The sequence below is a fragment of the Pundamilia nyererei genome, unplaced genomic scaffold (assembly GCF_000239375.1).
Source record: "Pundamilia nyererei isolate P.nyererei 1_Seehausen unplaced genomic scaffold, PunNye1.0 scaffold00065, whole genome shotgun sequence".
NCBI lineage: Eukaryota > Metazoa > Chordata > Actinopteri > Cichliformes > Cichlidae > Pundamilia > Pundamilia nyererei.
The window spans coordinates 1,220,934-1,246,698 of NW_005187466.1; the positions used below are offsets into that span (position 1 = coordinate 1,220,934).

General features: G+C 39.9%; 2 protein-coding genes across 2 annotated transcripts in view; both read left to right on the forward strand.

Moving 5' to 3' along the window:
• as3mt (arsenite methyltransferase) overlaps positions 1–4,954 on the forward strand; it is a 5,970-nt gene extending 1,016 nt beyond the window's left edge. Inside the window, exons 3-11 of the mRNA XM_005735763.1 lie at positions 443–570; positions 650–800; positions 1,072–1,208; positions 1,299–1,368; positions 1,479–1,560; positions 1,638–1,769; positions 2,435–2,574; positions 2,661–2,783; positions 3,625–4,954. Coding sequence (XP_005735820.1) covers positions 443–570; positions 650–800; positions 1,072–1,208; positions 1,299–1,368; positions 1,479–1,560; positions 1,638–1,769; positions 2,435–2,574; positions 2,661–2,783; positions 3,625–3,753 — 1,092 coding nt within the window. The 3' untranslated portion in view covers positions 3,754–4,954. The remainder of the gene's footprint in view (positions 1–442; positions 571–649; positions 801–1,071; positions 1,209–1,298; positions 1,369–1,478; positions 1,561–1,637; positions 1,770–2,434; positions 2,575–2,660; positions 2,784–3,624) is intronic.
• A 741-nt stretch (positions 4,955–5,695) lies between these two features.
• cnnm2b (cyclin and CBS domain divalent metal cation transport mediator 2b) overlaps positions 5,696–25,765 on the forward strand; it is a 45,106-nt gene continuing 25,036 nt past the window's right edge. Inside the window, exon 1 of the mRNA XM_005735764.1 lies at positions 5,696–7,354. Within this exon, the coding sequence (XP_005735821.1) occupies positions 5,869–7,354 (1,486 nt within the window). The 5' untranslated portion in view covers positions 5,696–5,868. The remainder of the gene's footprint in view (positions 7,355–25,765) is intronic.

Sequence of the window (25,765 nt, forward strand, 5' to 3'; positions counted from 1 at the left end):
TTATTTATTTAAATATACACACACACACACACACAATCGTTTCCATATTGTGCTTCTTCCCGTTTGCTGGTGTTAGCTTGAATACCAAGGGTAACTACAATTGTAAACATGTAAACATGAGATCATGCTGTAACAATGTAAACATTGTATATGTAAGTTGTATTGAATCTGGTTGTCCGTAATTTAGCAGTCTTCAGCATGTTGATGGCTGAGGGATAAAAGCTTAACAGACTAAGCTCCTTAGTCTATTATGTCTTTATGGCTCTGAAACGTCTGCCTGAAGGTAGATGTTCAAACAGTGCATCATCATGGTGAGATGGGTCCCAAAGGATTTTATTTATGTTGCTGAGACAACGGGAGCAAACAAACTGTTTATTTATAAATAAATAGTCTGCTTCATAATGAGGAGCTACTGTTACCAAGATTTCTTTTGTCAAAAAAGGATTATTATGGCAAGAGGCTGAAGAAAACCTCAGACCTAAAGACCAATGCCTGTGTGGCTCCAGTCCAGCCCACCCCTGACTTCATTCGCCAGGCACTGAAGAAAGTACACCCTGAAATCACTGCTAGGTTAGTGGGTTGCTGACCTCTCTGTTCTTCTAGTCACACTTCAAAATCAGTGAACCTGATATGTTTTTGTCTCCCACAGGTACTATGGCTGTGGTTTGGTTGTGCCAGAATGCTTAGAGGGCTGCAGGATACTAGACTTGGGCAGCGGAAGTGGGAGGGACTGCTATATGTTGAGTCAGCTTGTGGGTGAGAAGGGACATGTCACTGGTATTGACATGACTGATGGCCAGGTATTGAGCATCCGTATCGCTGCATTGGCCTTATGATTAATCGGTGCATCCTAGCTGATGGTTAAATGATACTGAATTGAACTCAGAATATCTCCAAAACTCTATTTAAGGCTGTTAAAATCTTCTAAATGAAGATTTTTCAACTTCTTAATTTGTAAAGACAAAACTCTGTTCTGTATGCATGCATGCCTTAAATACAACCAAAAAGTTTTGGACTTATTTTCTGATAAATACCTTCTTTTTTTTTTTTCTTTTTTTTTTTTAATTCCAGCTGGAGTTGGCCAGGACCTATGTGGACCATCATATGAAAGAGTTTGGTTACAAGAAGCCAAATATAAATTTTGTCCAAGGCTACATCGAAGCCTTGACCGAGGCAGGTCTGGAAAATGACTCGTTTGATGTAATTATGTAAGGTGTCTTACTAATCCTTTTTTGTGTGCAGTTTAACAATATATAATCATAGAATAACAGTTTTGAACATCTTCTGCTTTTGCTTAGCTCCAACTGTGTGGTGAATCTTTCTCCAGACAAGAGGCTGGTACTGACTGAAGCTTACAAAGTACTTAAGGTACGCTGCTTCTCATTTTTTTAAATATTGTTATTAAATCTTCAATCATAAAACTATGACAGCAAAGCTAAGCAAATATTTACATACACTTTCTCATTTTTCCTCATTAGGATGGTGGTGAGCTGTACTTCAGTGACATTTACAGCAATGGAAGACTAACAGAGGAAATTAAAAATCACAAAGTGTTATGGGGTGTGTCTAATTAATATTCTACTGCCATAAATTGACAAGCACCCACCAGAATATCATAATCTGTTTTATCTTTGCAGGTGAGTGCCTTGCTGGAGCACTCTGCTGGAAGGATCTCCTGCAATTGGCTGAAAAAGTGGGCTTCAGCCCCCCACGGCTGGTTACGGCCAGTGTCATCACTGTTGACAACAAGGAACTGCAGGACATTCTTGGTTTGACAGCTTTTTTACTTGCTTGACTTTTGCATTATTTGCTTGATACAGAATTACACTCAACAGCCACTTTGTTAGGTACATCTGTTCAGCTGCTTTCTAATGCAAATATCTAGTCAGTAAATCACATGACTGCAGCTCGGTGCGCATAGGCATGTCGACATGGTCATGATGACCTGCTGAAGTTCAGACCGAGCATCAGAATGGGGGGGGGAGGTGATTTAGGTAACTTTGAATGTGGCGTGGTTGTTAGTGCCAGATAAGCTGGTATGATTATTTCAGAAATTGATGATCTACTGGGATTTTCCCACACAGCCATCTTTGGAGTTTACAGAGCTCTGGAAAAGAGTAAATATCCAGTGACATTCATGTCAGTTGTACATACAGGCACAATCGACATGAATGATGCTATCAGAGAATCCTTTTGCACAAGTTCTTAAAGAAGAACATTTTATAGATTAACCCTACAAATAAACATTACTAAGTTAGCTTGCACTATTATGTCACTGCTGGTTTTCTCCTAACCTATATTTATGTAGCTACAGTTACAACTAATGTAACATTACAAGATTCCAAGTTATTTTACATTTTGAGAGCTGCTAACCTTCTTGCATGACCTGAAATTTATTTATTTTTTTAATTTCAATCTTGTGTGTTTAATACAGGTGACTTCAAGTTTGTTTCTGCCACATACCGCTTGTTTAAGGTCCCCAAGGGGAACACCAAGAACTGCAAAGTCATATATAATGGGGGCATTACAGGGGCAGAGGATAGTTTCCAGTTTGACTGTCAGTACACCTTCATGGTCTGTATATATTGTATTAGAATATGCATCAGCCTTCTACTCGCTTAAACTGTGCAAATGATTTCAGATTTGGATGTATTTTGTAGGCCAATGAAGTTGTGGAGGTGGATGGAGAGGTGGCCAACATACTGACACATTCCAGATTTGCAGAGGACTTTACTTTCCAGCCACTGGGGGGCCCCACTGGGCCCTGTGGAGTCAAACCTAAGGTCAGTGTTGTGTTTAAATTCTTGGATGTCTCTTTTACACATTAGGGGTCAGTATGTTTCTGGTATCAATTTGTGTGACACGCCCAGAGGGCAGAGCACCTCTGTCAAACTGCGCTCATAAACACACATGCATGTGCTTCTGCATGCTGTACATTCTTGGACATTCACGTACCGCTCAAACATACATACACACATGCACGAGCACAAGGTCAAGCAGCTGTCTTGGACTCATAACCAGACTGTGGAGTCATGCTGGGGAACCTTGAACAAGAAGGAATGTTCTACACTCAGCTAATAGAATACCATTTCATCAGGGCTTGCAATCATTTTATGCACATACACCTAACAGCACCGCTTTACATTTTTTTTAAAATGAGTTCTCTAACTTGTTAACCGCTCATTAAAGATTTTTTTTTCTCTTCTGATATGAGAAATAGAAGTAAATTAAAATGGTAAAGGCTTATCAAAATCCACCTCATTATTAACAGTTTGGACAGTGTGAAGTCTCGTCTGGAAGAGTTTTCTGTAATCACTACAGCAGTGTGCTGATAATAGTAATAAAAAAGCCTTTGGTCTTATTCATGGAAAGAACAGCTGCTTTGAAATTGTGACTTAATGAACAACCAGTAACTGATAAAGGAAGCACAGGGCCATAACAAGACTCCATGTAGAGGAGCCGGTGTTCTGTTATAATGTACCGTAATAGTACCTGGATTCACTTCTTCAATTTTGTGACCTTGCTTACAGTGATTTGGGATGAAACACAAATGTTACATGATACATTCTTGTAACTGGGTGCTTGTTCTTTTAATGCTTCTGCTTGGCTGAATTATTCATACAGGCTGGCATTGAGGACCCTTTTGAGCTGGCCCTGAAGTTGGGTGTGCAAGGCCCTGCATCAGCCACTGGGGGATGCTGCAGCACACAGTCTGCTGGCTGCAGCACACAGTCTGCTGGCTGCTGCAAATGATGGTGGGAAGAGCACAAAGAAACAGGCTCAGCTTCCTGCCTACCAATAATGTCTACATGTTTGGTGAACTTCCATGAGTATTAATTAATTCATTTTAATTAAACATAATCATGTTCCTCATATATGACCTCACAACTTCATTACATCGATAAACAATAAACACCTTGTGGGTAGATCATGATTTAATAGATACTGGTTGCTCAAACAACTTCACCCACCCAGTGTATAATGGAGACATCTCAGCTGGTCAAGTTTTAGTTTCACTTTGGAACACCCTGCATTGCAATTACACAAAGCCACCATTTGCTTCACATACTGAATGACTATGTGAAGGACTACAAGTGTATGGCCTGCAGAGAAATGAGTTCTGCTGATGACTTTAAAATGTTTTATTGTGTAATCAAAGTGTTTGTATTTGAAGTTGCTTCAAGTGCATATGAGCCAATTTAAGGAGCCAGCATATGATTTAGGACCTTAAGGAAAAGAAATCTCACATCAAATAATTTTAGTTTGTCCTATCAGAGTGAGGTGGTTGTTAAATTGTACCAACTATTTTTTAAATTAAGGTTAGGGTGGTTTATTTTGCTATAATGTCAAAGAAAATAGTTAAAATTGAAGAGATCTGCTCCCTGCTTCTAGTTTTCAGCGGTACTATCCATTGGTTTTGACTGAACTGTTGTTGAATCAAGGGTGATTAGAAGCCACATAACATTTTTGAAGTCTGACACTGGTCCACAGGCCACATGTTGAGTACCTAGGCTATAAATTATCTTGCGCAAACAAGATAACAATATCACTTTGAGGGATTTAAGGGTTCTGCAAGTGCTCCCAGTTAATATTTTATGAAAGGATTAAATATGGTAACAATTCATTAACATAATTATATTGTATAGATAAAAGGAAAACTTTAGTAAGGTAAAATAAAAATGCAACAAATTTAAAACCTTTTAACAACCATGAGCAGTATTAAGAAGAGCAACTTCTTCATTTGTGCCTCATTTTGTCATATGCCTGCTTAGTCTAATTATTTTTTTACCCATAAAACTGACATTGTTTATTCACACAATACTTTTTACTTCCCTTAAAACCTGTGTTTTAGTAAATCGGTGCTTAATTGTTTTGCAGACTGGCTTTAAGATATGCTTCAACAAAAGTGTACAAATTACTTCTCATTATTGTGATGGTTATGTGTTATTTCTGATAAAACACAATAAATATTAATTAATGAAATGACTCTTCTATTTTCATCTTTGCTCCTATGATGTAGTGCATTATTTCTAAAGGTACAAATGCACATTTGTATTTGGGAAAAGCTTTGGTTAAGGGGACCAGTTCAAGACATGGTGGTCAGGATCTCTCACTTTAGTTTCATTTTAAGTTTAATTTAAAGGGGGAAAAGATAAATAGGCTAATAAGAGATAATTGTATTAAAGAAATTGTTTTTTGTATTACACATCTCAATGACGTACATGTATATGTGTTTAATGGTTTTGACAACTTTAACCTCTTCAAGTTAGTCAATCTAAGAACATATTACTGTCCACTGTAATACCTGTCATTAAAATGAGACATGATATAGATAGTGCTTCGGAGTTTCAGCATGCAGTATGATGCAATGCGATAGGAGGAAAACAAATTAACATGTCACAACCTTTGATAGTCTCTATATAGATAAAACATGTTGTAGTATTTATTTTAGTTAACCTTTAATCTTTGCACGTGCCTTTTTTAAACATTTAGACCGGGTATTGTGGTTGTCTTTTCTAGCATGATATGTTTTAAGAAGTCACGAGTAAAGTCCTATCTGTCTCCTAACATGAGGTGCACTTGTTTTGGAATTTGATTCGCCAAGGAGGCTGCGGACGCCCCGCCTCCCGGCCAGCGGAACCTCCCGATTGGTCGTCGCCGTCGCCTGTATCGGGGACACCAGGGGAGGCACGAGTTGGCCCGTAAGCCTGCGCTCGCGAGTCATCAGTGTCGGACACGTAGTGGGAACGAGCAGGTCCCGATGCACAAGTCACGGCAACCCTGGGCGGAGATGAAGGCGGACTCCGACTGGCTCTGATTTTTAAAAGCCCTTTTCATTCAGGAGGTTGGTTGCCAGTTGTTATCAATATGGCAGAACCGTTATCCCAAGCACCCACCGCTGCAAAAATGGCGTCACTTAACCGGGTCCGAGCTTTGGCGATGATTTTCTTAACTGTCACTGGCTGCTGTGTCACCCCGACAAGTGGCAAGGAAGGGTCCGAGGAGACCGTCATCATAGGGCTCCGACTGGAGGACACGGACGACATTTCCTTCATGGATAAGGGCTACCTGCGGGTGAGTGAGCGCTCTCGGGTAAAATTAAGAGTGTACGGGCAGAACATCAACAACGAGACCTGGTCCAAAATTGCTTTCACGGAACATGAGCGGAGCCGGGCGATTGGGAGCATTGACAGCTCCTCGGGGGATAACCAGAGCCAGGAGGACTCGTCCGGCTTGCACCCCTGTGGTTTTAGGACTTCGGATATAATGATATTGCCCTACATCATCCTGAATCGAAAGACATCCGGTATAGTTGAAATTGAGGTCAAACCTTTGCGAAAGACGGAGAGGAGTAAAACGTATTACCTTTGCATCGCCACCTCGACACCAGCCGTGGCCGGGATGCACGACCCGCGGACGGAGAACACCTGGATCTACCACGATGGGGATGACACCAAAGTGATAGTGGTGGAGGAGAAAAAGTTTCTGCTGCCTTTCTGGCTCCAGGTCATCTTCATCTCCATGTTGCTTTGCCTGTCCGGTATGTTCAGCGGGCTGAACCTGGGGCTCATGGCTCTGGACCCCATGGAGCTCCAGATAGTGCAGAACTGCGGCACGGAAAGGGAGAAGAATTACGCCAAAAAAATAGAGCCGGTCAGGAGCCAAGGGAATTATTTGCTATGCTCTCTTCTGCTCGGGAACGTGTTAGTGAACACCACGCTAACCATCTTGCTGGATGATATCGCCGGTTCGGGCTTGATTGCTGTTGTCATGTCCACCATCGGTATAGTCATTTTTGGGGAAATTGTGCCACAGGCCATCTGCTCCAGGCACGGCCTCGCTGTGGGAGCCAACACCATATTCCTCACCAAGTTCTTCATGCTGCTTACCTTCCCTGCGTCCTACCCAGTCAGTAAGCTACTGGACTACCTGCTCGGACAGGAGATAGGAACCGTGTACAACAGAGAGAAGCTTCTGGAGATGCTGCGCGTCACGGACCCCTACAACGATCTGGTGAAAGAGGAGCTGAACATCATCCAGGGCGCGCTGGAGCTCAGGACTAAGACTGTAGAGGACGTGATGACGCCGCTGAGGGATTGCTTCATGATTCCTGGGGATGCAACGCTGGACTTCAATACCATGTCCGAGATAATGAAGAGCGGCTACACGCGCATCCCCGTTTTCGAGGGCGAGAGGTCCAATATAGTGGATCTGCTCTTGGTCAAGGACCTGGCCTTCGTGGACCCGGATGATTGCACTCCGCTCAAAACCATCACAAAGTTTTACAGCCACCCGTTGCATTTTGTGTTCAATGACACCAAGCTTGACGCAATGCTGGAGGAGTTTAAAAAAGGTAAGAGAGTTTTGCAACAACCTTTGACACCTGGAATGTGTTAAAGGTTGATGTCTGTTCTAGGCAGGTCTTTCACATGACCACTCTCTTTGTTGGATAAGGCAAGGTAGATACATGAGTTATGTAATCGTTTATGATGCAAGGAGTCACTGAGTGCATGTGGTGTATCTATAGGTCAAATGTCTAAAATCAGATATTGAGCAATAAAAAGAAGGAAGAGGAATTCCTCAATAAATTTCTTGTACTGAAGGACAAAGAGATGGGGGAGGTAGCAGCAAAGGTTCTTTCCCCCTCAGACAACACTGAATCTGCCACAGGTGTAGTTGCCACATCTTCACAGGTCACTTCCTGTAAAGCGGAGAAGCAGGTGTCCTTATCATTCTCCATCACTTCCATTAAGTGTTAATGTTCACTCTCTCTCTCCCCTCCTGCTTTTCCTCCTCATGCCTTGCCCTCCTCCTATGCAACCCTTTTCACACTTTCCCATTCCTTTCATCTCTCCCTCTCTCTCATTTGTAAATGCATTAGGACATGTGGGAATAGTGCAACAGCAGCACTGAGGTTATCAGGTGGGGGCATCTTGTTTGAGAACCTGCTTAAATCCCTGTCTGCCTCTCATGCGCTTGCTTCAGAGTGATGGTGGCGATAACTCTTTTTTTGTCCAATCCTGGAATGCAGTCGTGTGGATAATGAATAACAACCTCTAACACCCTCAAGCCCCCCCCGTGTGCTGTGTGTATTTGTATGCGCATGGTGTTTGAGAAAGATGTTTACCTCACCCACGGTTTATCTGATGTTTTGCATAGCCAACCCCCTCACTGTTGTTGCTTCTGACTAAGTTATTCCTGGAAAGGGTTTGTAGATTTGGTGCTGGACTGGACTGATGCATATACAGACACACCTGTCAGCAGCTGATTTATGAACTCTTAAAACTAGGGGGAAAAAACATGACTGTTGTGCGCTTATTAGAATATTCGCTTCACTTTAAGAGGATTAATTGGGAGGAAAAACAGAACAAATCAGCGAGCTCCATTACCAGAAATTAGGTGTAGTTCCTCTGCCAAATTAGCATTACATAATATACTATTTGGGGAGGGGGGTGTTTGTTTATTTATTTTCATTACAGCTGACTAGTCACAGACATGCACCAGTTTTCTGAGTCAACAGAGAAAGTTCACCATCCTGTTATTTTATCAGAATACTAAGATCAGCAAATGTTTTTTCAATTTCTTTTTATTATTACATATCTCTGTTGTGATTGTAGTAGACATCTGATGACTAAGATTTTGTGTGTTACAACCATTTAGTGAATATTTGAATGTTTGTGTTTACTTGTGTTCCTGTGTGTGTGTGCGTTTGTGTGTGTGTGCTACACAATGGCGCTGAATCCACAAGTCACTTCATTGATAAGTAATATTGCAGAACATTAACTGGGAACTGTTTTGGTGGAGATATCATCTGAATTTCAGGAGCGGGAACACTCCTACCTTCACGCCCCCTCCGGCCTCAGCCTATAAAAGCCCCCCTCCTCCAATACCTGCTGTTCTCATTTTCACGCCCCACCCTTCCCCCTCATTTTTCCCTCTCTTCTCCTCTTCTCCTCTCTTCCTTCCCTTCATTCATTTCTCGTTAGTACACGGGGATCTGCCCGGCCCGAGAGCCGTCGCCAGTCCCCTTCGAGGCCTTCCCCAAACCGCAGCACCAGTCACACTTCCTCATCCCTCATCGCCCATCGTTACCGAGGATGTGGTCCCTGCTAGTGAAAAGAAAATAATTGGGTTGTTGATTCATTAGTCACCATATTTCAGTGACACAGAAACTTGTGTGAAGTTTTTATTTTTGTAAGGTAGCAACATTTTAGAATAGAATAGAATAATCCTTTAATTGTCCCACAAGGGGAAATTTGGTTGTAACAGCAGCCAAAAAGACACATATACAAACAAACAGTACACAGGACACAGAACAGAAACATACATAATTTTTCTTACATATTTACTTTTACATTTTCTTCTTAAGGAAGGAAAATGTGCCTTGCTCTGATGGAGATTTAGTAATTAATAATTACACTCCTGCACAATTTGTTTCGACAAAAAAAACAATAAACTAAGACAAACCGTTTTCTACTCTTTTTAATTCGATGCATATTTTTCTATCTATCCACTTTCTTAACTCCTTATCCAGTTCAGGGCCATGCTAGCCTGGAGCTTATCCCAACTGTCATGGGATAAGAGGTGGGGTACAACCTTGACTGGTCACCCATCTATCACAGAGAGAAAAGGACAGCCGCTTATGCTTCCAGGCAATTTAGAATCACTAATTAGCCTAATGAGAATGGAGCGATCCCACACAGGCGCAGGGACAACATCCACATACCAAACAAAAAAAAGATGCCAGGCAGCTGACAGTCTCAAATCCAGGGCCCTTTTGCTATGAGACGATATTCATAACCACTGCACCACTGTTCCACTCGTGCTTAGTTTGCTTTAGAGTCATTCCTCAGTTTGTGCACAAGCTGCAGATGTGGTCAGAGTTTAAAACATCTGCATGCACCTCATTAAATATCAGTTCATGTTCCGTCCTCAGCATCCAAACACTTGCTACATACCTAACACTGAGTTTATGTTTAAATAAAAGCTGCTGCCTAAGCAGCCATGACATACTTTGGTTTGAAATACTTAAAAAGAGACAATTAATAAAATAATGTGAAGTTTTTCTCTGTAGAAGTATTTTGCCCGTTAGCAGAGAGAGTGTCTTGTTGCATAATGATGCTTTAAATAATTCAGCTCCATTCATCTCAGATATGTTTGTGAATGGGTAACCGGGTGTATCTGTTTGCAGTAGTTAGTGGCAATTTGTGAATTCTGTTCACATACTCCCACTAAAAGACGCATACATTAAGTTTTCGCATCATTACACCTGCATACTTAATCATAAACACTCAGCTCTGGAGGGTATAGCGTCTGTGCTGCTGGCAGTGCACCAGAGGGGAATTCAAGGGAGGCAAGTCATAAGCAACTGCTGTGGGGAGGCCTGCGGGGTCAAAGTTTCCCGTCAATCTGGCTCTGTTCACAGCACACACTCAGTTCAAAGTGCTTTGTATTGTAAGTCATTGTTAATTAATTTGATGCCGCTTGCGGAGCTGCATAGTCGTTTGGAGTCGGTTACAAAAAAAAAAAGAAACAGTCCCAAAACATGCTGCTCACGGCAGAGACTGTGTTAGAGCATCGGATCAGAACTTTTTTCATAAGTTGGTTCCTCTTCACAGTTGTGGATTTGTAAGAGAGGATTTCAGACTGTGCAGCATTACATAATTCACCGTGATGCTGATTCTACTCTTTGTTAAGGTTTAAAAAGATTCTCAGAAGTGCTCATTTTACTTGAAATATAGAGAAGCCACCATAATCAACGTGCCCCTGCTTATGTTTTACCCAGCTCCATCGAGGTCCTAGGTCAAGGGTTACAGTGAGATTCATACAGGAGGTGTTTAATGCAGGCAGACACACTTCTGGAAACTTCTGACCCTTCATTAATTGCTCTCCATCTGCGACTGCAACAATTACTGTCATCTGGGGGTTTCTTGTCAAGCTGCAGCTTTACCCGTTAATGAGTGGGTCAGTGAGTGCCTTTTGGGACAAAACCAAGTAGCTGGGGCAAAAACAGGAATTTAGCTGCCCTTCTGGCTTCCAGTTATGAGCGATATTCCTGAAAGTGCAAGTTAGTCACCCCTTCACATACAGTGTTCCAAGCTTTTTGAGAGGAGAAATGGATTTACCGTAGGCATGAGAGCTCAACTCAGGTTGCACACATGTTCCTCTACACCACTCTGCTTTCTGATTCTGGGGAAGCCGGGCCACTCGTGCAGCATCAGATGCACGGGCACTTAGAGTCAGTTTATCTTATCTCCTATTTTCAAATCGCGTGTGTGATTGATGCGGTTATTCTCCTGCGTGCTGGTGATAAATATGTTATTTCACGTGCATACTGTTTAGTCATGCCTACAAGCTATTATGCCATATTCTTCTTTCAAAGCACAGCACTCATCTGCAAACCTTTTCTGCTGTTAAATGAAAAGTTCATTCCGCCGTGGTCTTTTCAATTCAACCACTGTTTCCTAGCCCAGACTGCACTGTATTCTTCACTGTTTTAGAGTAAAAGTCCCCAGTGTAAAAGAACCTACATGAGAACTGGCACGACTTGAACTAGTTCCCTAATTGCTGCAATATAGGCCAATCTATGCTTAATTCAGATTCAGCAGCCTTGCAGGCTCTTTGCTTAGGACTTTGTCTTAAAGTGAAACTCATTTTTTCTCTTTTGGGCCTTGTTGAAATACTGACAGCAGTTTGTGTGTGTTGCGTTTTTTAAATGTTTTTAGTCTTTCTGGGGGTTTGTGTGGAGCATGTAAAAGCAAATGTCTAAAAAGCGTGATGGATTGTTTGCCTGGTAACCCTCGGTTTTTAACGCTGCATCAAGTGTTGGGATTAAATGACATCATGTTGGTAAGAACACTTAATGTTTCCTGATGAGGGACACCCCTTTGAACTCAGCGTGACTTCTTCTGCCAGCCGCTCACTTTATCAGAACTAATTACCTCGAATCAAAGGTTGTCTGCATTTCACTATACTTGGTATTACAGAAGACGGCATCGGCTGCAGATTGTCTCTCGAGTGGAATGTAATATCATTTAAAAAAAACCAACACTCTGCATTTATTTATTATTTAAACACTTATCTTTTTATAATCATATCACTTGTGATTTCTGCTTATTTGTTCAGGCACCTGTCTGCATGGTTTATAAGAACAAAAATGATTCACTTGTAAACATATTCCTCTGTTTCTGCAGCCCTTTTAGGAGGTCTTTGAGAAAGAAGCCAGAAAACCTCTGTTGTAGTAACCTGTTGTTTGGTAACTTCTTGTCTGTGACTCAGTTTAAAGGCCCACACAAGTTGTTAATGCGTGTTTTAGCCCGTTTACTAAAAGCGATGAATAACTCACTGCCGCCAGATTTTCTGGCTCTGGGCGTAGTTTTGGAGAAGCCTGTTGAAAGCGCATTATGTAATCCGTCACGATGAAATTTTCATTGCTTTTCTTTGTATTAAGACAGCACCTGACAAAGGATTTTTCTAGTTCACTAGTTGCCGTTAATTCATGCGGTTAGTTCACTTATTGTTGCTGATTGAACCAGACAAGTCATTTATTAACTTAATCATTTGGGAATACCAGAAAATTGTTTGAGTTTTTGAGAAAGTAGAGTTTATATATAGTAAGCACAGCACTACATTATGGAGAATTATTTAATAACTACCCTTTAAAGGCCACGTGCTGACAACACCTGAAAAAGCATTGGTAATCTTCATGTGTTGAGGTAACCAGCATGATTATCTAATGTGAGAGAGACTGACCAGGCCCACTGAAATCTTACATGTATATACTTACATGTTTTACATGATAAGCTGTCTTTGAGGTTAATGAATAAAGTGCAAAAGTACTCACATCATCTTTTCAGGGATATCATTTATGGTCTCAAAATGATCACAGACTTGAATAAAGAGTTGATGTAAAGAAAAATGTCTATCTGTGGCTGATCTGTGGTCATATGAGCTGGTATACTGTACTGCTTAAAGCCTTGATTATACCAAGTTGTGGACATAGACATGGACAGCTGGAGACACCATGGCTGAGTAGCTATTCCTATTATACTTATAATACTTATCCTATTATACTTACTTAAAGGTGTGCATGCATAACAGTTGATGGCTTAGATAAGACACACAAAAAACCAGACAGGGATTCGGACATCTGCACAGATCCTTGCGCAGACCGTCCAGTGAGGAAATTATTGTCTGTCATATCCCAACAGACCCTAACAGACTTGAGTGTGTTACATTAAAACATTCTGAACTATTGTGGAACAGATCCTCTCCCTTAATTCCACATTGTGTTCACCAGCAATTTGCGCAGATCATATGCTTTCAGGTGCTGGAAAAACATTTTTTAAAAATGGTAAACAATGGCATTAAGACTCCTTACTGAAAAAAGCTGAGGATGGAAATGCTGTAGAAAGAACAGAACTAGAAAGCATTCACTAGAAAGTACTTTGTGTATATATGCACAATGGAGTGCAGAGATGCAGAACTGGATGATACGAGAAGAGAAGCTACGTGTGAGTAAATGCATCCACCATCTCATGGATTACTGGCCACCTGGCAGACAGGTCACAGTATGTGAGACTGAGCGGTGCTCTGTCTGATTTGTCGATGTGTACTAAAGCAGCTGTGCAGAAAGGTCTCTGTGCTGTCTCCATTGCTGTTCACATTGTACACCTGCAGTTCATGGCAGATATAGAGATGCTGTAACAGTTCTGTAGTTGTTGGATGTTTATGTGGCAGAAGGAGGAGGGCAAAGAACTAGTTAATGATTTTGTGGAACTGTGTGGGAGGAACTGTCTGCTTCTTAATGTGAATAAGACCAGAAAGATGGTTATTGACTTCAGAAGGAAGAGAATGGCTTCATGACCCGTGTCCATCATGGGACAGGATACTGACGTAGTACAGATGTATAAGTACCTGGGCTGAACTGGAACACCAACACAGAGGCTATATACTAAAAGGGAATGAGCAGACTTTAGTTCCTAAGGAAGCTGAGAGCCTTCAATCTGTCAATCAAAACAAAGGTGATTATTTTTTTTATCAGTTAATTGTGGTGAGCACGGTGGACTTTGCTGTGGTTTGCTGGGAAATCATCATCAGGTGGTGACACCAACAGAACAAACTGATTAGTAAGGCCGGCTCTATTACTGGCTGCAAATTGGAACTTGTGGAGCTGGTGTAGCGAGGAGGTCACTGTTATCCATCATGGATATCCCTGACCACCCTCTGCACCACTTAAACTCTGTAATACACTATATTTGTCTGGCAGAGAGGCATGTCCCATCTATTATTATCATTATTATAGATCCCCTTCCTGTGTTTTTGTCAGTGCCCCTGTCTCTAAATAATGTATCAAAGCAAGTCTGACTACATCTTCCCCTACCCTTCTCTGATAAATCAACCCAACACTCGTCTCCATCTGCTCCACCATGCCTATTTAAACTCATCCACCGTCACTACCTCTCCTAATCGCATCCTCACTATTATATCGGTCTCCCTCTCATTCAAACTCGTGTATTCTGACTTTCATTCCTCTTCTCTCCACCTTTGCAGACTCTCTTCCGCCTGCTCCCTACTCCAACTATAGATCGCAGTGTTGTCTGCAAACATCATAATCTACAAAGTTTTTTTCCTGACGTCATCTATAAATCTCTTCATCACCATTGCAAACAAGAAGGGGCCCAGAGCCGATCTTTGATGTAATGCTACTCCGCCTTTCACTCGAACCCATCTGTCACTCCTACTGCACACCTCACCACTCTCTTGCTGTCCTCATACATGTCCTGCTCCACACTCACGTACTTCTCAGCCGCTCCTGACTTCCTTATGCAGTACCACAGGTCCTCTCTTGGCACGCTGTGATATGCTTTCTCTAGATCCACAAAGACACAGTGCTCCTCCTGGCCTCCTCTAATAGCAAACATCACATTTGTTGGCTGAAGAAAAACATTTGATTAAAAACCAAACAAACTGACATTTTCTATTAGCATTGCTTATACTTGCTCGTTGTTTGAGTTTGATTTTTCATAACTGTTTAGGCTCCAGGGTAACACAATTGTGAAAAAGAAATGAAGATGATGTAATGGTTAGTACATTTTGTAATGCAAATTTAAAGACTTTGTAAGTTCATTTTCATAAACTCATTAAACGGATGAAAACCAGCTGTAGCCAAAATCTCACTTATTGTAATTCCCAAGCAGTGAAGTCAAGTTGGTTAGTTACTTGTGACATCCACGAATGCAGAAATGTAGAATTTCTGTCAATTCAGAATAAAAGTTGGTGTGAGACTGTGCAGTAAATGTAATTAATACTGATCGTTCCAAAAAGTTGATGTATTAGCAATTTGTGCTCAAATGTTCAGTTCAATTCAATTTTATATACAGCGCCAAATCACAACAACAGTCACCTAAAGGTGTTTAGCGTTGTTTTTTGTGTCTGTTGTTTGAATTTGTTGTCATTCACCAGTCAACTCTGTGCACATTTGTGTGAAAAATCCGAGCTGGCCATGCTATGACCCGCCAACAATGCCAGGGTACAGAAATTCAGTGATTTTTCTTTTTCTTTTTTTTAAAATCTTTGACATTAATCTACTGCTAGTAAACAAGTCTAAACCCTGTTTGCAAGCTGTGAAAAATTGTTGACGTTGCTCAAGTCTGTTTCTGCTTTATTGCCCAATTTAATTTATTAGACAAGTAATCAAAAACTAAATGCATTTCAATTACAGTAACTACAATAAGCTACATTGATGATGAAGAATAAAAACATTTATTCTTCATCATCAATGAAGAATAAATTCATTACAGGTCAACTAGTAATCTGTAACTTATTACAAAAAAACCCAAAAAACTTTTCCCAACAATGAATGGATGCACTGTTGACCTTTGCTGATTTTGATATTGACTGGGTTAAACTCTTGAGTTTGTTGCGTTACAAGACTAGTTTTTGAATTGCCCCACATTCTTCAGATTCTGGTACAACGTGGAGTAGGCTTTTAAGACCCGATTAGTACAACAGTTAAGGAGTGTCAATCTAGCCGCAGTGCATTACCAAAGCCTGTCTGATCTGGCATTATGACTTTTCTTTACATTTATTTTCTTCCTGGAAAATAAATGTAAAGTAGGTTTCCTGGAAGTTTTGCAGATTTTTCGTTGACTGTAATGTATTCTGATGTCAAAATTAAGATTTTGGGTGTGATCCAGTCTCTATTCACGTAGGCTGTGGTATTAAGCAGTACTGCTGGCCTACAACTCCTGCAAACAAACAACTATGTCAGCTTCAGCTTGCTATATTTGGAAGTAGCACCAAAATGCATTAACCTCCAAATTTGACCTGTGCACAGCCATCCAAAGATATAGTAGAAATGAGACTGCACTACTATCCAAAAGGGGTTAAAACACACAAAAAGGTCTCTGTTGCTTTATAGTTGACATTTTATCAAGGGTTACTTTGAAGAGTAACAAGTGTGGAGATCTGACATGGAAGACTTTTGATATAAACCTCTGTAATCTCACGTCCTTGCTTCTGTATGGCAGATTTATTTGTTTGTGACAATGGGCTTTTTATGAACATCCACAAATATGGTTTTTATCACTGTAGTCACTTGAGAAAAAGTCCCATATTGTACCAAGGAAGTGAGTGGGATAAACCTGAGGCACTTATTGTAGAAAGTATAGTGGTATTACTGTACTACTGTAAGGTCTCTTTCGGTCAGAACACATTGCACAGAAATCCAAACACTGTCATGTATTGTCTCTGGTGTTGGTGCAAACATCTATCTTGAGCACATTTTAAAAACCGCAGTTCTTTTTTCTCGACACTGCAGTGCATCTCACTTCACATCATTTCTACCTAGTAACTTGAGTGCAGACTCATTAGTGACTCATATAACTTCTGGTAGTCTCTGACGATGGCTGCTCCTGAAGGAATGGCTTTTGTAATTTTGTGTTGTTCGTGTAGTTAAGGAGCCGAATCTGCTTCCAGCGCATGTTGCCTAGGATCTGTAGCCATGAAAAAATTTGTTATTATGCAATCCAGAATGCAGCCACCCCCACGTTGCTTTTAATAAGCTGCTTCCCAAAACAGAGCTCATACTGCACCTGCCCGTTATTTCGTTAACAGATTATTTAGACTTTGTAATTGACGTGGCCATGCAGGTATTACTGTAACAGGAGACTGAGGCTGAGAGGTGTATGATGTAACAGAACAGCCTCATGTTTTCATTTACTCTGCTGGCCTGGATTTAACTGTAAGTTACCCGAATGGAAGATCAGATATTTGCACTTACATCCATTTGTACTTAAATTTATTAATTTTGATAGGCCCTTTAATCCTCTTTAAACAAATGTGAAATGATCATCTCCATAGTGCAGATACTCTGATTTACAGCCTCTGTTTTGGGATTGTATAATCTAAGACTTTAGTGGGAGTAGAGAAATGAACTGTTGGCGTTAATCAATATTTTATCTGAATATTGGCATTTGCCAATATTTTTTTTGCTACTAAATGTTCAAAGACTGATGATGATGATGATGATGATGATACACCAGAAAGACTTTGTGTTTCTGTCGTCCAAATGGCAGAATATAAAACACATGCATGCAGACACACAGACACAAAAAGGCACCAAATTTAACCAATTTATTGTTATAAGACTAAAGTTTTGCTGTTATTAAATTCCAAGATTTTTAGAAGAAATTCTATTCTAAAGCAAGAAACCACTTAACCAAGACCCTTATCTTGTTGGAAAGTCACTTAAAAGATGCTCTTTTTTTGCATTTGATGGCAAAAAGAGCAAAAATCGTCCTTAAGCTGATACTTGAAATGCCACCATTACATATTTAATATAAAGAAAAATCCTTTATGTAGTTGTACGCAAAGTGTCATTCATTTTGTCTCTGCTGAGAGGAACTGTTTGCTCTGACTGTGGTTATGTCTTTAAGATATTATCAGGGTAATTTGGGTGTTGTGCATGATGTCATTGTTATGAAATGACGGGAAATTGCTGCTATTAGTGTCGCCGTATGATGATTAGTAGGAGGAGAAGAGTGATGATGATGATCACTGTATTGCGGTAATCATTATGTCTTATTAGCAGGGGTTGAAATGTACAAATTTGTAACGCCGCCTCTACGTCAGTCTGTCCCACTGGAAGCTCTAGCAGGCTCTAGAGATGGCGTGCCATAATGAAACATGGAGATAGTGAGACTCCTCTTAATGAAAGCCATTAGCACTGATTAACTGGCATCCTACTGATTCTCTCATGTGGAGAAAAGTGGCGACTAGCTGCTACTACATCCTGGGTATAAATGTACAATGGGCTGATGCACTTAATGTATTAAAGACAAAAGAAGTTGAGGCTATAGAATAGCGCCTGGGACTAATATACAATTATGCTTTATATAATTAGGTTTTTCCAGTGATGCATTAATGTGCAAGCAGCTTTTTAGTGTCATAGTTATTTGATTTAAAATGTATTTTTTAATATACTTCTTATGGAAATGAATGAACAAATTATTGCTTCACATTGCTTGTTTTAAGCCTTATAGTCCAGATGACTTCTGGACTATAAGGCTGTATGGACTATAAGGACTATAAGGAAAAATCTTAAGAGCTGTTTTTACTGGGTTTGTTGTTTAAATGTGCTCTCATCTACCTAACAAATCAGTCCCATAGCATGGAAATGTTGTGGTTTTTTGTTTGCTTGTTTGCTCTCCTCTGGCATTAATGTATTGCCCAGTCTAAACATTTATTAGAGAAGTAGTGATCAAATATGAATCAACAAAGGAATCAAAACATCATGAAGGCTGCTAAAGGTGTCAGATAATTGCAATTCACTATATTTAGTTTTTAAAAAAAGATGTTATGTACTTAAGTTTTGTTTTTTTGTGTTTTTATTTAATCTTTAATCACCAGGAAATTCCTTGAGATTAAAATCTTCTCTTCCAGGGAGACTTGGCCAAGAAAACATTGAGTAAAAGTACTTAGTTACATTCCAGCACTGCATTTTTTCTGTACAGAAGACTGTATCTTTTTCTGGTTTGTGTCTAACTTTGACTTGAGTAAAAAGAAAAATAAGGCCCATTCAGGCTGTGCCTCAGAGAGGGACAGAAGACTCTGCAGCTTGGTCAGCCTAGTAACCAGGCTCTGTGCAGCACACTAAAGGAAGCAGAGCCACTTGCTTGTGTAGCAAAGTCCCATCCCCCTCCTCCTACATTCCCTCTCTCCCTCTTCTCTCCATATTGTCCTCTTACCCATTTCCCTCAGTGTTATAAATTACAAACGACACAAACCTCCAGGCCTAATGCCCTGCTATGGATGCCTTCCAAGCTGCACTTTTTGGAGAGCCAAGAGGCTGGCTTCATTGATAACACCGGGCACACTGTCCGTCTCTCCATTTACTGGCAAGAGGAAAAGCCCAAGACGGGCCCTTCACAGGCCCGAAAGACACCAGCGCTTTTTACAATCAGCTGATGGAGCCTACTTTCCTGAGACTTAAGCAGTGGTAGTGTTTTTATTTCAGCTGGCAATGTGAAACACATCGATAATGATTAAAACGACAAAAAAGCACCGAGCATCAGGACCTCACACTTACTCTTATGGGATACCTTCTGATTTAATTATTAATTAAACTTTATAGATTTGTAAAAGTCTGTAGGAAAGTAATCAAAGTCACTTTGAGGGACATTTGGAAAATTCTCACACTGCTGTTTCAGTTTCTCAGAAATCAGCACCAGCCACTCATTAGCATTTATTAGCAAAAGCTAATGGGCCATGAGTGCATGTGACCATTTCGTGCCCTCACATTACCAAAGTTATAATAAAGAATAAACCCACTATGAAATGGAACCAAAAAACAACATTTTAATAACATTTACCCCGCATGACAAATATGATTGTTTTCCTTTTTTTCTTCTTCTCATAATTACCAATAACCTTAAACGTAGCAGCTCATGTTAGCTGAACTGAATGTAGGTTTCCAGTAGAGTCCAACTAATGTTTCAGCCAATACTAATCTATTAAAAATTTTTTGGTATTTGCATGTTACCTAGCATGTAAAAATATATATTTTATAAACAGTTTCTGGTGTAGTTTTTCCAGCAGAGTGACTCAGAGTTCATTGTTTGAAATGCTCATAGCGCTGTCTGCTGACAGAAACAATGATAGAGACAAGGCAAATGATATAATTGTATAACTTAGCATTTTACCTTGTTCAGCTGATATTTATCTACTTATGTCAACTAGTTACAGCTTACCATATGCTATATCTATATCTATATATCTATATATCTATATATATATATACACGCATACATATATACACATACATATATACACATACACATACCTATATAATTGATTGCACCAATTTTCCCTGTTTGTGTAATCACACCTTAAAGGTCAATTTTGAGTCACAAAAGCTCTGATCGAGCATATGGTAAGCTGTAACTACTTGACATAAATGCTTTTATGGAAATCATAAAATAATTTTTCTGCAGGAAAAGTCCAAAATGTCTTTCGGGATACCAACAACAAGCACTCTGTGGCATTAACCATGATTCAGTAATCACGTGCAAAATTAAGTGCCCGTTGTGCTGTTGAAGCTATCAAGGTTAACAACCTTTTTGATCTGTTTTGCTGTCAGTATCTGAATTTTTTTACTGCCTTCGGATCAGTATTGAAATTGGAATGAGCCCCAAATATTGAGCCCCTGGTTTGCACCTACTTTCCGCTGCAGTCACAATAATAGGTTTGGTTTCTGCTTTCAATTTACACATTTTACCAGTTTTTCCACGTTTCAGTTGTTTTGCTCACTTGTTATCTTGTTGAAGAACGTGTCTTCAAGTTCAAGTGGCTTCACCTCTTTCATGCTTATACATTTGGATGTATCAAATCATAGAAGAACTCTGACTCAGGTTTTCACAATTATTTTGTACAAGCATGAAAACCGACAGAGTAAAACTTTTTTCCTCAAAGTGGCACAAATAACACAAAGGCATTTAAGTTGTCAAGACTGTTTTCAGTTCTGCATTCAAATGAAGAAACCAAGCAGGAAGAAATCAAATATCTGCCTATCTGACTTTGTTGTAAAGACGCAGATGCATTTTTAGGTCATTCAGGACTCTTGGTATGCGTGCGGTGGACCTTTTCCCTCTCTGGCGTCTCCCAACTAACAGCAAGAGAGGGAACTGCTAGTAGAGCCCCACTATGGGTTGCAGGCCCCAGCCACTGCTCCAGCTGACCCTTCGGGCCCAGATTCAGCCTCTAAGCTTTAACCCCATCCACAGCTGACTGTCCAGCTTGAATTATTATTCCTGTCCTGTGTGCTTCCACTGCAGATGGCTGTTTAATCAAAGCTTGAAGTTCTAATTTCTTGCTTTAGGGACACAGCCGAGTTTGTTGACTTTAGTAAAGTCATCGGAAAACCAAGTTTAGTGCAAAGTGTGACGTTATGACTTGTAATCATTAATGACAATTGACCTTAAGATGAGTGAAAGAGTTATTTATGACCATTGAAGTGTTACAGAGTCAAGGCCAAAATCATTTAAAAAGAGTTATTTTAGATCATTTCTGGGAAATGCATTATTTTCATTGCCCTGGGTTTTCTTGAATAGTACCTTGGATTCTTGTTTGATTTCTTTTTGGTCCTAGTGTTGTTTTACTGTGAAGGTTAGTTTTCTGTTGTGTGTCCTTCTAGTTACTTCTTTATTTTCTTATTTGTTATTGTCTGCTCTATAGCAATTGTCTTCACTTGTTCCTGATTGTTTTCACCTGCGTTTTGATAATCAACCCCTTTGTATTCTTTCACAGAAAAAACAGAACTTTCTTCTGTGATATCATCTGATGTCATGCTTGACGGATATAAGCTATTGAGGTTTTTCATCCTTATTTCTTTCACTTGTGCTTCTCATTATTTAATATTTAGCATTTTATCACTCACTCAGATTCCAGTCAGATAGGCCGAGAGAACAGTCAATGATTTTTTTGGGGCACCAGTGGTTACGATGGAAAATGTTACTATTTGACCATTTGGCAACTGGTTCTTGTTGGTTGCTAGTTGTCATTAGGTAACATTTGCTTGAGAAAACCTCTTTGTGATTGCTTTGGTCACTAGCGAATTGTCACCTTTGCCTGTAGTTTACATAGTCTTGTCTACAAACTTTCATTGGCTGCCAGCCAAGCAGTTGTAAAACTTGAAAAGGTGAAACACAAACTGTAATAAAAAAATCTTTACCTCCAGAGTAAATGTTGTAACTCAGTGTTGCAGAATGATGTTTCGAAAGGTGCAGCTTTTACTTTGAAAGCAGACAGTCTCTGGTTCCAGTTTGTGTTGGTCTTATCACAGTTTCACTATCATTCTTAAGAAATAGTTGACTAGTGTTTGCAAGCAAGTCTGTGTCTTCTGATAGCAACCTGAACAATCACCCAGAGGATTTTAGTGCAACAGTGTATGCCTCCAACAACCAGTCCAGTAAAAGATTTTTCCCCTGGTAACTGGTGGTTAGTGGTCTAACCATGTTCTAGACGAGGGGTCTCAAACTCCAGTCCTCGACGGTCGGTGTCCTGCAACTTTTCCATATCTCCCTGCTGCAACACACCTGAATAAAATTAGGAGGTCATTAGCAAGACTCTAGAATTTGACTGCATGCTGAAGTGGCAAAACCCTACTCAAGTAAATTTAAGTAAATGTAAGTGTTTGGAAAAATGTACTTCTAAAAGTACTTTTATTGGACCATGTTCATTTACTCATAAGCTGCTGTAACATGAATCAAATGGTTGAATTGCCATCTCAGCATGCAGTCAAGTTCTATAGTCTTGCTAATGACCTACTAATTTTAATCAGGTGTGTTGCAGCAGGGACACATGGAAAAATCTGCAGGACACCAGCCCTCGAGAACTGGAGTTTGAGACCCCTGTTCTAGACCTATGTGAACGGGCCTTCAGGAATTGATTTCACTGGTGGTGGTTACGACTACAACCCAGAAACCATCCGCGATCTGAGAGTACACATTTTTCCCTCACAATCCTTAGTTTGTCAGATTGTTGGTAAATGGTCTATAGACCTGTGTGGCTGGGGCCTTATTCAGTTGACCCTATAGGATTAAATGTCTAGCATCATATAGTTAGTGGTCATGTGGCTGCAAAACCTGAACATATAGTCCATTCTTGGACTTTGTTGTTATGCTTTGCTGATGAGCACTGCCATGTTTTGAGCTTGTGGCCTTTTTTTCTTTTGTACCATTAACACAATATGACTGGGAGGTACGGTGCAGTGGTACACCACCACTGTTGGCACTGTAGCCTCACAGAAAGGGAGGTCTTCAGTCTGAATCTGCCAGCTGTCAGGAGCTTTTCTGTATGGAGATTGCATGCTCTCTCCGGGTACTCCAGCTTCCTCCCATATTTCAAAAACAAGCTTGTTAGGTTAGTTGGTGATTCTAAGTTGTCTGTAGGAGAGAATATAAGGGTGAATGCTTGCCTCTCTGTGGCAATCTGTCTAGGCTGCCTCTCCAACATGACAGTTATGACAGGCTCCAGCCCTCCTCCGACCCCAGCTTGGAAAAGCAGTTAAGAAGATAAATGGATATTCTTGGCCCAAACATTTAAATGAAAGCACTTCAAATGTGGAAAAACTATGGAGAAATGATAAAAGCTATTTATGTGTTCGGTGTCATGGTGCATGGTAGCCTACCATACACCATGAAATAAGTCATTTTTAAACTATATAATATTTAAACAGGAGTGAAAAACTCAGATGTTAAAATCACTTGACTGGAGTTCATGTTTACATATTTATTTATGCAGCAAAGTTTGAGAATCATCACTGATGATTCTGTGGAGGTAAGAAACACAGGGACCCGGGACGTTTTTGCAGGTTCTGTGTTTTCCTTCACATTCTTAAAGCTTATTGCAGAAAGAACAGGAGCTTTTTTATTCAGTACTTAGCTCATTGTAGCTTTAAGGATTTTGCCCTGTGGCTAATTGTTTTTATTGAGGCATTAATTATGAGTTTTAAAGCTCTGAGTACTCCATGCCAAGAAATGTGTGTTTTTATGCGTTTGACTAACTTGCTCTTTCTGTGTTAAAAATGAAGAGTGCATCTAATGATTCGACTGCTGGTGTGGCAATGGAATAAATTGATTCATTATTTTGATATTAATTTTTAAAGTTTAGCAATTTCTAACAGACATTTGATAAGTAGTCTAATAAAGTCACTGTGATTGCTCTAAACATGCTAGAGATTTATTGCATTATTGCATTGTCACACTTCATTACTGTATATACAAAGTATAAAAATTGTAGAAGAAATAGATTGAAAATTGAATGTTGTTCAAAAACAAAATACTACAGCAAATGATCTTTATCACACAGCCACCATTTGATTATTTAATTCTCTAATATGTTGATACTTACTGATCAGGTCTTGGTATTAGCATGCTATTAAGCACTTTCTATGTAAAGACAATTTTTCGTTCAGAAATGACCACAAAAATAATACAAAACAGTTTTTCTTTCATTTTTGCTTTTTTAAGATACCCTCAGTCCTCGTCATCCTTGTGCGATATGCTAACCATTCAGCAGTTGCAACACTCACATAACAGAGCAGCACCTGACCGCAGACTCATTCATTTATCCGCACTGGTTTCCCATTGATGCCTCTCCTTATGACTGAGGCCCAGAGGAATCTCCACCCAGGGGACCTTTCAACAACAAACGCAGCCAGCTATGACAGCAAGCTGCTTCTCTGAATGAACAACAATGTCATTCCAGCAGTGTGTGTGTGGCTGTCCTGTATTTGTGTATGTGTGTGTGTAGTCAAACACCACTGGCTAGTAGCAGCAGAATGATCTTGTGACCAAGGCCACTTAGTGACGCTTTGGAGCTGGAAGTGGACTTAACTTTTGTCCATTGATTGATTTGTCCATGCTATTGCTTCGTTAGAAGACCTACCAGTGCATCAGTGACTGAACACAAATGCTGAAATAGTTGTTTTTACCTAGAAATAAGTCTGTTTTAAGGTGCATTTCCACTTTGGTTGATGTGCTGTCTCAATTCAGTAGCTTAGTAAACAATGTCACTGAGTGTATCAAGATTATTAGTTGTGAACAAGACAATATCTCTAAATTCCAGGCTGAAATATCTCAGATCTTGTGAAAGGCAATTTAAATAACCGACATTTAAAATAGGAAGGCGTCTATTTCAGTCTTTGCACTCGTTTGATCATATATTTGGTGTCCGCAACAGAATAACTGTTTTGTTTTGCTGTTAAAATAATGCTAAACAGTAAAAATAGTAATTATAGTAGTCATTTTCAGTTTTGTGTGTCTGAGTTTGTGTTCACATGCAGTTGTATATTTGTCCATGCAAATGAATATTAGCTCTGTTTCTCAACTGTTTAGTTGATTGACTGGTAAATTGCAGGGTAAGTGAGTCAGTCAGTGAGTCAATTGTTCAGGCCAGTGTTCATCTCTGTCCAAGTGACCCTGATTGTTTATATTTGTGACAGCTATGGACCCAAATGTGCATACTGAAGATTATGATTGTTTGGGAAATGATTGTTGTTTTTAAAATCTGAGCTGTTTCTCCTCATGTCCCCCACAGTTTCTTACAACATCACCCATTTGGAAGTTGATCAGTGATCAAAGTCAAAGCAGTTTGTTTTGTTAGTGAGAAAGCAAAGCATGCCTCATCCGGTGATAAATTTCCCAAATATCACATGTGCTGATGAGTATCTATAAAGGTTATTGTTATTAATTAAAAGAAACAT